Raw genomic sequence first — 13,755 nt, 5'->3', positions numbered from 1 at the left:
TTGTAAATTTCAACAACCTCCCTGATCACAGGAACAAAGCACACAGCACTCAGTATAGTGGGGCCCGCACACCTGTCATTGCGAATTAACCAGTGGAGTGCTCTCTGCCTGTGCTTTGGAGAACTTACAGACATTCTGAGTTCACAGAGTACTCTGATTAAAACTATATATTATAATTTTTAGGTGTGGTAAACTTGGGACCACTTAACCAAGAAAATAGGGTAAAGCACCTATATGATTTAGGAGTCTAAATTCCTTTAACTTTCAATGAGACTTATGCTTTTAAGTCACTTACGTGCTTTTGAAACTTTTTACCTAATGCTCTTTTAACAACGTCTGTATTTCCCATCAAATAAATGATGTTTTTTATAAAAGAGGAGAGTTGTTTCCCACCATCTTAAATTGGTACTGTCACATTGAATTGCCAGTTCTCTTTCTCTCTCTTTCAAATAGGTGACTTTTGTAAGAGGAGACTGTTTCTCCTTCTGTAGAGTTTAAAGTATGAATTGCATACCTACCGGTAATTGTGAGCCCCTTCCTATATCCAGTTCTTAAACTAGTGTGTAAAAATAACTGCAATTGTATTATGTTTTTGTGTTGCTAGCATTTTGGTTTTAAAAAAGGAAAAATCCCTAAATCAATTTTTTTTAAATTGAAACCCAACTTCTAATCTATCTCCACCAAATCTCCCCGCAAGTAATCTAATTTAGAGTCCCATCAAAAGAGAGTCGCTTGATTTTAGAAAATTGTTCATTTCCTATCAGTGTTCTGCCTCCCCCACCCCCTCCCGACAGATTGCAAAGTCCTTCAGCAATTTACTGGAAAATCAAAAACAGATGTAGGAAAATGAACAAGGAGCCCAAATAGCCCTCTGCGTAACTTCACTAAGCAAACCTAAGTAAATGCTGTATTTTGATTTTATGTGATGTGACACTTATCACATGCTAGTTTTTCAGTGCAAAGATAAGACATGGCAGGTTATATGAATTTACATTTCATTAACCTGGAAAACATGTTTTAATGGATCAACAAAGTACTTCGAATTTCACACCCATAATAGTCAACTGTCTTGAGGGAAGACAGTTCATCATCTCCTTATTGCTTTTAATATAGGATGTCAGCTGCAATGAAATCACAACTTTGCCACAGCAGATAGGCCAGTTGAAATCTCTAAGAGAACTGAATATCAGAAGAAATTACCTCAAGGTTTTACCACAAGGTAAAAAGAAAAAAAAAAGACCTTTAAAATTACTTTTTAATTACAACTTAGAAAATATGCATGTTTAATTATGTAAATAAGTAAGATTAAAAACCTCGCATTTCCTTGTGCTAAAATTTGTTGAATTTGGTGGATTTACCGTGCATCAGCAACATACTACAATACTTACTGCCAAACAGAAGCAATATGTAGGTCTTTTTAAAATGAATTATCTTTGTGATTCATGGTGGCTTGATACTTGTCTTCAAATCATTGGTTTGAAGAGTATTTATTTATGAATGACCTATGCAGTCAGACCCTCCGCTGATATAAAATGTTTTAGCTCTGTTGTGGAGTTATGACAATTTACACCAGCTGAGGATCAGCCCTGTGGAGTCCTAGAATATTTTAGGAATCTTGGAGAAAAGTATATCATGTACTTCAAAGTACTGTGGTTTTTTTCCTGAGGTCATTGTACTTGCATTAGAAGCCTAATCAAATCAGTACTGCTTCAGTGTGAGTAGAAGTTGCATATTATTAGGGCTGTCAAATGATTAATAAAATTAATTGCGATTAATCGCGCTGTTAAACTGGAATAGAATACAGTACCATTTAAATATTTCTGGATGTTTTCTACATTTTCAAATATATTGATTTCAGTTATAATACAGAATACAAAGTGTACAGTGATCACTTTATATTTATTTTTGATTACAAATATTTGCACTGCTATAACATGAAATATACGGCAGAATGCGGGTAAAACAGAGCAGGAGACATACAATTCTCCCCCAAGGAGTTCAGTCAGAAATTTAATTAATGTCATCAGCATGGACGCATGTCCTCTGGAGCAAGGCCGAAACATGAAGAGGCATATGAATCTTTAGCACACCTGACATGTAAATATCTTGCAACGACAGCTTCAATAGTGCCATGCAAACACCTGTTCTCACTTTCAGGTGACATTGTAATTAAGAAGTGGGCAGCATTATCTCCCATAAATGTAAACAAGCTTGTTTCTCTTAGCAATTGGCTGAACAAGAAGTAGGACTGAGTGGACTTGTAGGCTCTAAAATTTTACATTGTTTTGTTTTTGAGTTATGTAACAAAAAATAACATTTGTAAGTTGCATTTTCATGGTAGAGATTGCACACTACAGTACTTGTATGAGGTGAATTGAAAAATACTATTTTTTGTTTATCATTTTTACAGTGCAAATGTATGTAATAAATAATATAAAGTGAGCACTATACACTTTATATTCTGTGTTGTGATCAAAATTGATATATTTGAAAATGTAGAAAAAATCCAAAATATTTAATACATTTCAATTGGTATTCTGTTGTTTAACAGTGCGATTAATCACGATTAATTTTTTTGAGTTAATCGCATGAGTTAACTGCGATTAATCGACAGCCCTAAATATTATGTTATTGTCCAAGTGATGATACCTTAGGAAATGCACCAGAAGAAATTCTATATCGTCCTCTTGGTCTCTGGTATTTGATTACCAACACCATTAAACTATTGTGGTCAGTTTTTACACACTGATACACAGTATTGGCATAAAACTGTGTGTATATTTGGGGGATATTAAAGCAATAAGACATTAAACGGGGAAGTGGTGCTTAGTAACATACACCTTAGGTATGTACATATCATAAAAAATGAGGTGAGTCTAGATATGGTGTTTATAAATTTACAGGACTTGTGGGGATAAGATGCAGTTATGAAAGCCAGCTATTTTTCTGGGCTAAATCTTGAAGTTCTTACTCAAACAATTTTTTCTTTGAAGACAAGAAAGGACTAAATGTTTGATTCAATATTAGTAATGAAAAGCATCAGAAAAAGTTGAGTATACTAGTAACGTAGTCCTGCCCACAAAAGGGAACAGTTACTATATTTGGCTTTGCTTTGATTCTTTATAGTTACCTAAATTAATATCAACATTGATGATGTTGTGGGGGAAAGTGACTATATTTAGCTATTTTTCTTACTTAATCCCATTTCCATCCCTTATTGTGGCAGCATTGTTTATTCTGACAATGCCTTTGGAGAGATCCCATCAGGATTTCCAGAGTTTGCCATCAATACTGACCATCCTTTAGTAATCTGAGATGCTGTGACCTATGTTAGAGACCCAGCCTTCTTGCCTGGCTCTGCCTGATCAGCAATCCCAAAAAAGGTATCTTTGACAGAGCGACTCTAGGAAACTGTCTATACTCATTTGAAAGAATAGTACAATACATTGTACCCCAACTGAGAAACAATAGTTTCTAGTAATATAAACAGAAGTTAGAGATTATTCTTTCTACTTAATATGGTACAGAATTTATTTTTCAAAACCACTTGTTTTTTTTTGGAATTTATAGTCTTAAATAGCTATGCCTCCCTTTGCAGCATGAAAGGTATTTGATTTGATTTTAAGCAGCTGCCAACAGCCAAGTTGGCCTAGATACTTGAGAATGCCAAGTGCTGTGATTATAGCACCGGGTGGACATTGTAAACAGAATGTAATTTATAAGGTCTTCAGAGTACATAAGTAAAGTAACAGGATCGTCCATAACTTGTTTTTAGAAGAAAAATAAATTTAATTTATTATACTGTGGAATCCTTATTTTCTCCAATTACAAATAGAATCATATTCAAAAATACTTATTTCATATATTTTGTGACAAAAATAAATACCATAATAACTATGATCCTTTCTGTTACTTTTAGAACTTATAGAGCTTCCCTTGGTAAAGTTTGACTTTTCCTGCAATAAAGTGCTCGTGATTCCAGTTTGTTTTAGAAAGATGGTGCAGTTACAAGTATTATTGCTTGAGAACAATCCTCTGCAGTCTCCACCAGCACAAGTAAGTAATGTGTGTCACTTAAATTGTGATTTTAGAATAAGAATAGGCTAGATGATATCAAGAACAGCCTGTGTTTAATTATTATAGTATAAAACTTCATTATCTTGTTTTTTTCCAAGACTGCAAACCCAGCAATGCTATCTGTTGGGTCTTAATGATCACAGTCAATTGATTTTAGCTAGAATTTTTTCTGAAATATAAATAAATGGGAGATGGTAGGTCTCCTCAAGCTCCTAACTTGTGCTCTTGAGCATACATAGCACCTGAACAGAGTCATTCTAGAATATTCCCCCCACTAAATTGCAGCTACTTTATAAATACATTGGTAATCTTTATTTCATTCGCCTGTCTTCCTTCAATGGTTACTGCTAATAAACAGGATATTTTTATGATGATGATGGGGAAAATTGTAAGAGAAATGTTGTGGATAAACCTATGTTCCATAACTACTATAAGTGAATGGGCAGACATTTCAGGAAGCTTTGGTGTGATTTTACCAATTAACAAGCCACTAATATGTTCAGGACAGTAGTTAAAACAACTTTCTGTAAGCCTACTGTATGTGATGCACATAGAAACTAATAAGTTCCATATTTGGATATAGCCTGCCTTGAAGTGTAATGTATTGTGATGATGAATGTAGGCAACACTTCCACCAGTAGACAGTGCTATATCTTACTGTTAAGTTGTTGCCTTGTATGTTATGTTGTTGATATGACCTGAGGGGTTAGCAGGAAGATCTGTCCTGCCTGTGTGTACTAAGTTGGTGCTTGCTGTGTCCCAGTAAATCTCTGATTCTGTAAGCAAATATTACAACTGGTGGCTTCAAGATGGCAGAAGCTCTTTTGCCTGAGAAGAAATTTACTGGTCATGCAGATGAGACTGGAATCTTTGAGTCTTCACAGACTTTGAGTGGACTGATGAGGAAGTAGCACAGTACCAAGCTGTATTTTTGAATAGTGATGCCAAAGTATTTTACCAGCAGCTTCCCAATGCGGATCATGGTTCTTATAGACAGTCACACAAACACTTATATAACCTCTGTGAAAGGCCATTGGTCTTTTTGAAATACTGGAAGGAATGGCAAGCCAGAAGGCATCTGGAAGAGGAACCCCTGCAGAGTTATAGCGTGCATTAAGGAGATTGTTCAGTAGGCCTTTACGTCATACCCCTGTCTAGGAGATGACTCTAGTGAAGCAGAATCGGCTGTTCCACATCTGGAACTGGCAAGCCATGAGAGTATTCTGTGTGAAAAGTCAGTTTGTAAACAGCTTAAGAGGAGAATTTCATAACCTGCTGGTGAAGGATAACATACTGGACATATCTATGGTCCTGATTATATGCAGAGTTCAAAAATGTGGAAGAAGAAATTCATGTTTCTCATAAAGGTATTAGCTGCTAATTTGCAGCGTTAGGGTATTCCCTTATACCAGATGTTGCACTTCAAGAAATTATTGCTAGTGAAGTGGCTAAATAATTGGCAGAGGCCCATGTGCAACCTATTCACAGGCATCCCATAGGTCAGAAGAGAGAGACTGTTTCCCAAGTGCATCCCATGACAGATGACATTTGCAGGTGATATAGAAGCAAAGGCCACTGGAGACAGAATTGCCCAAACAGATGTAAGCCACACCAAGGGAAACGAGAAGTTGCTGATGCAGTAGGGCCACCATCAGCAACTCTTAGAATGGGCCAGTCAGGAGCTACACAGACACCTGTTACTATGTGTCTGAAGACATCGATGCCTGGAAAACTACAATGCTGTTGAACTCAGGATCTGAAATAAATCTCATCTATGGCGAACTCCTAGTGCTGAAAGAGAAGAGAATTTGTACTGCAGGAGTTTGTACTGGGGGAGGGATAGCTCAGTGGTTTGAGCATTGGCCTGCTAAACCCAGGGTTGTGAGTTCAGTCTTTGAGGGGGCCACTTAGGGATCTGGGGCAAAATCAGTACTTGGTCCTGCTAGTGAAGGCAGGGAGCTGGACTCGATGACCTATATATATATATATATATATATATTTAATATTCATAATTAAACTGGTGAGTGTTAATCAACAGTGCTGCCCCTGAACTTGGGGTCTTTGCATATTAGGTGGACTTTTGTTGTGGTGACCAGTATTTCTAGTGCTGTTATGTCGGGAGAGGATTTCATCCGAGGGCATCACAAGAACTCTTGGGGTATTAATAGAAGAGTTTTGTCCCTGGATAACATTCAGATACCCCTGCTGGATGTTGGCAGGAGGAAGTGTGGACATGGGGTTTTTAGAGGTGCCTCTACCTTGCCTACAGGATGACAGAGAGGAACCTCGTCCTTCCTGTGAAGGCTCAGGTAAAGTTGTGGTGAAGCCAGCTAATCATGCAATAATACCCCTGATGATAAAGTACAGCTGCAGTGAATCTGTAGGAGTATTTGAAGCCACCAATATCTGGTCAGGATTGCTGTTTAGCAAAACTCTATTTTTTCGAGCTGGACCAAAGGGTGTGATATGGATAAGTGCAATTAACGTGACTGACCAGGAAATGTAGCTAGAGAAAAATCAGGCCATGGGGACAGTGTCCAAGATAACTAGTGTCTCAAAGCCTCCCAAAGGGGCAGAGATCAAGAGCTATGTTGCAGTCCAGTCAGTAAAAGAGCTAGGGGTTGACTTAACAAAAGCAGCCGTAGAAAGCAACAAAGGGAAGTGATTAGAACAGTTGCTCGTACAACATGCCACTGTGTTCTCCAGGAATAATGAAGAGCTTGGGAGATATGATTGGATGCAACATTGGGTTGTGCTTAAGCCAGGGAATATTCCTGTGAGGCAGCCCCCACATCAGATTTCCCTGGTGTAACAGTCACAGGTTATTTTTGGGTTCCGCAAACCCATGCTTCCCTGTGACTTGATGTTCAGGCAGCAAGAATTGGTAAGGCCCTCTGCACCTACACAGGGGGGTGACATGGTGGAATCTACCATCAGTGACCTGATGACAGCATTCCAGAAGGTGGAGGAACAGATGAGCTGGAAATGAACATGTCGAGCACAAGATGCCAGGAAAAAAGGAAAATGATGTGCCCATCCAGGAAGTAGAGAGCTGTAGGCATGCAAGTGGAAAAATCCCCAAATTACTCCTTTTTGGAGGGGACATTACACAATAATTAAGAAACTAAACAACTCATCATTCCTGATTTTTTTTTTTTTTAAAGTGAGAGCCCAACCTTTTGTATTGCATTGAGAATTGGTGCCCAGATTCACTGAAAGAAAGGGGAGGGCAAACATTGAGGATGCTCAACAACTATTCCAGAGGGCTTCAGTAGAGGATTTGGAGGTACTCAGCAGGTTCCTATGGCTAATAAAGGGAGACTGATTGTGGACAAAGAATTGCTGGGGTGTTCTAGGAACCTCAACACTGTGCCATCTTCATCAGGCAGTCTGACCACAACAGATAGGCCTGATCTAGAGGACATGAATCCTTCACTCGCTGATCATTTAGATCCAACTATGAGTGATGCGTACATGACTGAATACAGGACTTGAGGGGGCAGATTAACATGGAAATCTGCATGGATGGCAGACTACTTGGATTCCTAGGCGTTACTGTTTAAATTGATATTTAACTAGAGAGGGGAACATTGTAATGATTAGTGTAGATAGTACCTCCACCAGTAGATGATGCTATATCTTTCTCAGTGTGAAGTTGCTGTATGCAGGTACTTGCGGGTACTATAAGTGAGTACTACAGTAAAACTGAAGGAAATGCCTGTGTTCTCTGTAGGCTTCTGCCGTCCAAAGTTTTCCATTGTCATTGTTTGGACTCATTAAACTATTACAGCTCTGCTATGGGAGCCAAAAATGATTGTTGATTGACGGGCATTGCTTGCATGGAATAAGAGTAAGACGTGATTTGCTTAAAGAAAATGAAAACGTTTTCCATTTTTCCATTAACCATAAAGCTGATTTTAAAAGATAAGTGAAGCAGACACCACCAAGTGGTGAGATTAGAAATCTGAGTTCAGTTTTTTTCTCAAATGGAATAAATGCATCATACAAATGCGTAGAAACTTGTAAAGACAATTTAACTAAATAGAAAGAGACAGAACATTTGATTTAGGTGCCCTGTTAACTACTTTCTTAAAATAAAAAATATTTATTACTTATAAACTGAAAAATATCATTTGCTTTGTCTTTCTCCATTGCGGAGGGGGAAGGTACAGTATTGTTCTCCTGGATTTATAATGTAGCATATGTTGATATGGCTGCTTCTTGTTTCTACTTTCTCTACACACTTATGTTGTTCTTGATGTTAAGGGAGATGTGCATTATTCTTGGAATGTATTTATACTAGAAGACATAAAGTTGTGCACATCTTGCCCAAACCCACATGGGTCACAGTGGGCATGCTCCAATTGAAGTCATTGGTAAAATTCCCATTATCTCCATTGCTACTTCTTAACATCTTCACCAAAGCAGCAAAATGAGATTGCACACTGTTTTTGTTGTAATTTTTTTAAACGATATAATCTGATGGAAAACATCCTGTCTACTATTTTTCTAGGAAGTTAATATTAGTAAGGTCAAATTTGGAGCAAATATATATTTTTAAATCTTTATGGTTATAAATGTTTTTTTTCTCATCCTAATAGATTTGTATAAAGGGTAAAGTGCACATATTCAAATATCTGAGCATACAGGCGTGCCAGATTAAAACAACAGACTCACTTTATCTTAATGCCATAGAACGACCACACTTGCAGCAACCTGTGGAAGAGAGGTAAGTACAAAAGATTAACACTGCATTCTTTGTTCACATAAATCAGTTCTAGCAGTCTGGAAACAAAGTGGAATATATTTTTTATTCTTTTACTTCAAGAGTTTTCAAAGTAGGTTTATGTCAGCTGTACCTTTTTGAATAAAACTCTCATCTGAATTAATAATCTTTATTCCAGAGAAACCCCTGTATTACTTCAGAATGATTATAACATAACTTAAATGTAATCTTGGTGATTATTAAATATTACCCTCCACCATAACCATGTAATTTGATTAAGATGTTTTAGTTTTGATGGACTCAGATTAGATTAGATTGATTTTTAAATACACATTGGTGTTTTTCATGTTTTCCCCCCTCATGTTATCACTACTGGGCAGAGTTAAGGTTTTTGAGATCACTTAACTGTGCATTTCCAAAACTTAACATGTTTGGATTTCTTTTAAGTGTAATTTTAACTCTGAATTTCTTGGATTGGTAATGCTGAGTTTTGGGATAATGTGATAAAATGTTGATCTAATTACTGTTTTGTCTTCTCAACCTTAACTCAACGTTAGTAAGTTTATCTAGGGATATCCTTGTTTTTTAAAAAACATTTCAGATACAAACAGTAAATAATGCTACCATATGATATTTCTAATGACCTGAGATAAGTAGTATCAACTTTAATATTTTTTAAAATTGTAATTGTAAACAGCGAATTCACTGGTACACCAGAGCAGCACAAAGCAGCCAGAACCGGGATTACATCTGCTTTGCATCACTAGAGCAGTGCAAGGCAGCCAAAGTGTATTGGTGGATTGTGCCTTTAATTTTCAGTTGGTTTATTGGTTTAGAGAGCTATGTTACAGGCACTAGCGCTATATGAAGGAAAAGATGGGCAGGGAGAACCCTGTTGATAACCTGTATAATAATATTAAATACAATAATTAATTATTTATCTTATTTGCAACCTAATTTCTTCAAACATGGTGTATGCACAAGACTTCAATGAATTTTAATTATCAAGATAGTTTAAAAAGTCTTTGTTGTTCCTTATTAAGATCATTTGGGACAAAGAAAAGACTGACAGGTGCTACATTTCTTAAAGAACCAATTCTTAAATTAATTTGAACTCATAAACTGATAGATTTTTCAGGTAAATTCTCAAAAATTCATCCTGTACTCAGAGAGTAACCCCTGTAAATTTGGGGTGGATATGCTATATTTATCCTATATAAAATAGTTTAATGCTTGATTTTAGTCTAAAATGAAATTCAGCTTTAGCTATGGAGTTGTGACCAGTGGTATAATGGTATAAAATGAGCATATAGTTTATTATGAGAGAGATCTACTTCATCAAAGTTGAAAAGGCTTTCATTTAATTTACTCATGGGACATACAGTGGCGTCTTTTTGTTGTATGTTCATGCAAGTGACAAGAACAGTGGGGTCCTGGTCCATAACTGGGACTTCTATATGCTACCACATTAATAATGATATGTAATAAATACAATGCTTGAGGACCTATCAGGAATAGCAGACTTTTTCTACATTCCTGTGTTATACTTTATTAATTTATCACATATACTTTAGCACAAGTATATCCTTTGTATTCATTAGCTTTTCCACTAGCCAATGAAAAACCAAAAATTATGGAAAATACTGTTTTCATGTTTCTGAGAATAAGAAACAAAGAAACCAAAGAAACACAAAACCTCTGGGATTTCCACAGATTATTTCACACAAAGTCCCAGTATTTACTGATAACAGATGGCAAAAACTGAGCCTTAATCAGAGACCTGGCTTTTACAAAGGCGCTTAAAATTGCTTTTTTCATTTTTATTGGTAAATATGTCTAGTTGCTGGAAAGTGACAATGTGCAAAAAAAATAAGGTGGAATTGGGCAGGATTACAATTTAATGTTTTAGATCACAAATAGACAGAAAAATGTGATGGTCAATGTATTATCATAGGAACATGAGCATATGACTAATATTGTACTGTACAATGAGTAAAGGTCATATATTACGCAATGAAACCAGAGCAGAAGGTACCTGGCATTATTATGGTTTACCAATTTAAATAAGTAAACCTCAAGGAGTTTTTAAATTAATGCATGTCACAAAGGTACCTATGTTATTAATTACTTCATGCTCTAGGGAGCTCCAACGCCCTTTCCTCCAACACTAATTAATTTTTAACATATTAATGCTCAGGTGCGATTTAGTTGACTACAGTCTGAGTTCAACTATTTTAGTTGATTTGAAAGTCAGTTTGGGGATATGCTAAGCAGTCAGAATGCTGCTAAACTACTGGCAGTTTTTATCTTTGTGAACAAAAAAGGATGATTTAACAATAGATTATTTTTTCCTATTTTTAACCAGTAAGTTTACTATCTTCTTAGAGGAACTTGTCGAGTTGTTCGTTTAATTAATTTTACTTGACACTGAACATTTGCACAATAATGTTACCAGTCTTACTTCACATGTATTATATTATTAATTTGTTAAGGGATTGATCTTGGACCATAGAGGCTAATGGAAGTTTTGGCACTGACTTCACTGAGATCAGGATCAGGCTCTTAGTGCACACTAAAATAACTTTCTGTTCACTTTTGTTTACATTTAGCATTGACGACATATATCCAAGTAAGAAGGATTCTGATTCAGGCGTTGGCAGTGATAACGGAGATAAACGTTTGTCAGCTACAGAGGTAACTTACCTGAATTTTTGCTTTTTCAGCCATTTTGGTTTATGCTTCCAGTTGGATAGTTTTGTGGAGATGCTTTCTATGTATCAAAAATATGCAGCCAAACCCTGGACAGAAATTTCTACAAAAGTAAAGAGTGAAATGATGAGGATAGAAGAGAAACTTTATTCTATATACCCTGTGGAGGGGGCTGTCAAAACACTTATTTCAAAAGGTTTTAAGAATACATTACTGAAGAACGAAGGTTCATCATGAGTGGATTGATGCCTTTGTGATTTTATTGCCTACGAGAATTAATTATTTATCTCGCTCTGATTGAAAGTCAATGAGGATTGGGCACCAAACTCCTTTAGGCACCTTTGAAAATCTGACCCTAAATTTATTATTATTTTGCTTCCACCACTCAGATCTTCTTTTCAAGTTCATGCTGTCTAAAGGCCACTGGATGACACAGACTCAATGTTACAGCTGCTTTGTAATGTTCTTACACTTGGCTGTTTTGTTCTCTAAATACACCTCTACCTCGATATAACGCTGTCCTTGGGAGCCAAAAAATATTACTGCGTTATAGGTGAAACCGCGTTATATCGAACTTGGTTTGATCCGCCGGAGTGCACAGCCCCGCCCCCCCCCCCGAGCGCTGCTTTACCGCGTTATATCCAAATTCGTGTTATATCGGGTCGTGTTATATCGGGGTAGAGGTGTATTCATTAAAGCAGATGCCAGGCTGGCACTCTACTTTGCCGCTGAACTGGCATTTTTTTTGGAAGCACAAAATTGAAAATAGAGCCTTTTGAGGTGGGTCTCCCGAAAGGACTAATTTGGACTTGGTGCAGTTTCTAAAATATTGTACATTTAAAAGAAGAAAGAGAGAGGAGTGAACAGGACAGTGGGAGGCTGCTGAGAGAAAGGGGTACTGCAAAAAGAGAAAAGGATAGGTAAATTGAATCTTCGGGGGAGTTGAGAAGAGCAAGTGAAAATGGATGAATGGAAAAGAGCATGGGAGGGAAATAGGAAAAAGAAGGGTGAGAGATAATGTGGAGAATATGACAGGGAAAGTAATGGGGTATGGGGGAAAATGAAGAAGGAAAGGAAAAGGATGAAGGTTAGCTGTGTAATACAGCTCCCAGTGTGTCATGACTTTTGGACTTTATTTGGTACATGCCTTTTTCTTTTTTTGTACAACGCCTGCCATGTTCTTGATACTAACCAAAGGAACCATATCATCACATAGTGGCATGATGAAAGCTTTAACTTCTCCTTTTAATTTTTATAAAGAGAATGCTGCCATTTTCTGTACTTCTTGTAAAGTATGGATTTTCGTGGGAAAGTGAGTGTTGGTGAGCCCATGTGTGTGGCCTCCCCTTGTCCTGGTCCCAGATAGGGGCTCCCCGAGGGAGCAGCAGTGGCCAAAGCTGCTTCGTTACTTAGATGTTGTAAATGTGAGAAGGATCAGAAGAGGCCATGTGTCCAGTCCGCACCCTTTCCTCCCACCCTCCTTTGTATACTTGATGCTCAAATATGAATTCTGTTTGATTGGGTTTTTTGTAAGTCAGGCAGCCACAAGTGGGGAATTCGGTGGTGAGGGTCAGCAAGACATGGGGCACACTTTTAGCCACTATAAATAATAATGACAGTGAATGGGGAGCAAATCTCCAAAGTAATTGAATGATGAACTTGCAGAAACTTGTCCAAGCTGCCATAGAATTTTTGGTCTGATTGATGGGAGGAATTCATGTCACTTTAAAGGAATGCATATTTTGCAACTCTGAACATGTTTATGCTGATTTTCAGTGCTCATCTGCCTCTCAAATGGGTAGGAGAGAAGTTTTTTGGAAGTTATGCAAGGAGAAAGATGGCAGTCTAGAAACTGAATTTATTGTTAATACGAAAACAAATAGAAACTAATGAGCACTTGTCATAAAGGATATAAATTGGTTTGTTTTTTAAATGTTAGAACATTAAAAAGGACATAAATTGGAAAGTATTTTGACAAGTTTCCTCCTAGAAATGAAGCTGAATCGCTGCAATTTCAGGCCAGAGTTTTAATAGTTTCCCTATAGTCCTGGGAGCATATATTCCATTCAAGGAGTCTGAATTTTCTTATTGCCATATTTCTCCATATTGCTTTTCTCATATGTTTGCTTAAAGTGACTAAGCTTGTTAATGAAGCACTGTTATTCCAGAGCTTTCTGTGTGACTATAAAGAATATTTTTAGAAAATGGATTGTCCCTCCTGTAATTAAAATGTAGCAGGCCTA

General features: G+C 37.0%; 1 protein-coding gene across 1 annotated transcript in view; it reads left to right on the top strand.

Moving 5' to 3' along the window:
• LOC112110920 (leucine-rich repeat and calponin homology domain-containing protein 1-like) overlaps positions 1–13,755 on the top strand; it is a 243,568-nt gene that overhangs the window by 142,106 nt on the left and 87,707 nt on the right. The window contains exons 4-7 of the mRNA XM_026648974.2: positions 1,114–1,219; positions 3,920–4,056; positions 8,679–8,806; positions 11,413–11,497. Of these exons, the coding sequence (XP_026504759.1) occupies positions 1,114–1,219; positions 3,920–4,056; positions 8,679–8,806; positions 11,413–11,497 (456 nt within the window). The remainder of the gene's footprint in view (positions 1–1,113; positions 1,220–3,919; positions 4,057–8,678; positions 8,807–11,412; positions 11,498–13,755) is intronic.

Source organism: Terrapene carolina, unplaced genomic scaffold (assembly GCF_002925995.2).
Source record: "Terrapene carolina triunguis isolate 2854851 unplaced genomic scaffold, T_m_triunguis-2.0 Scaffold17, whole genome shotgun sequence".
In the NCBI taxonomy this organism is placed as follows: Eukaryota; Metazoa; Chordata; order Testudines; family Emydidae; genus Terrapene; species Terrapene triunguis.
Note: the sequence above shows the minus strand (reverse complement) of the source record. Positions and strands in the feature narration are given on the sequence as shown.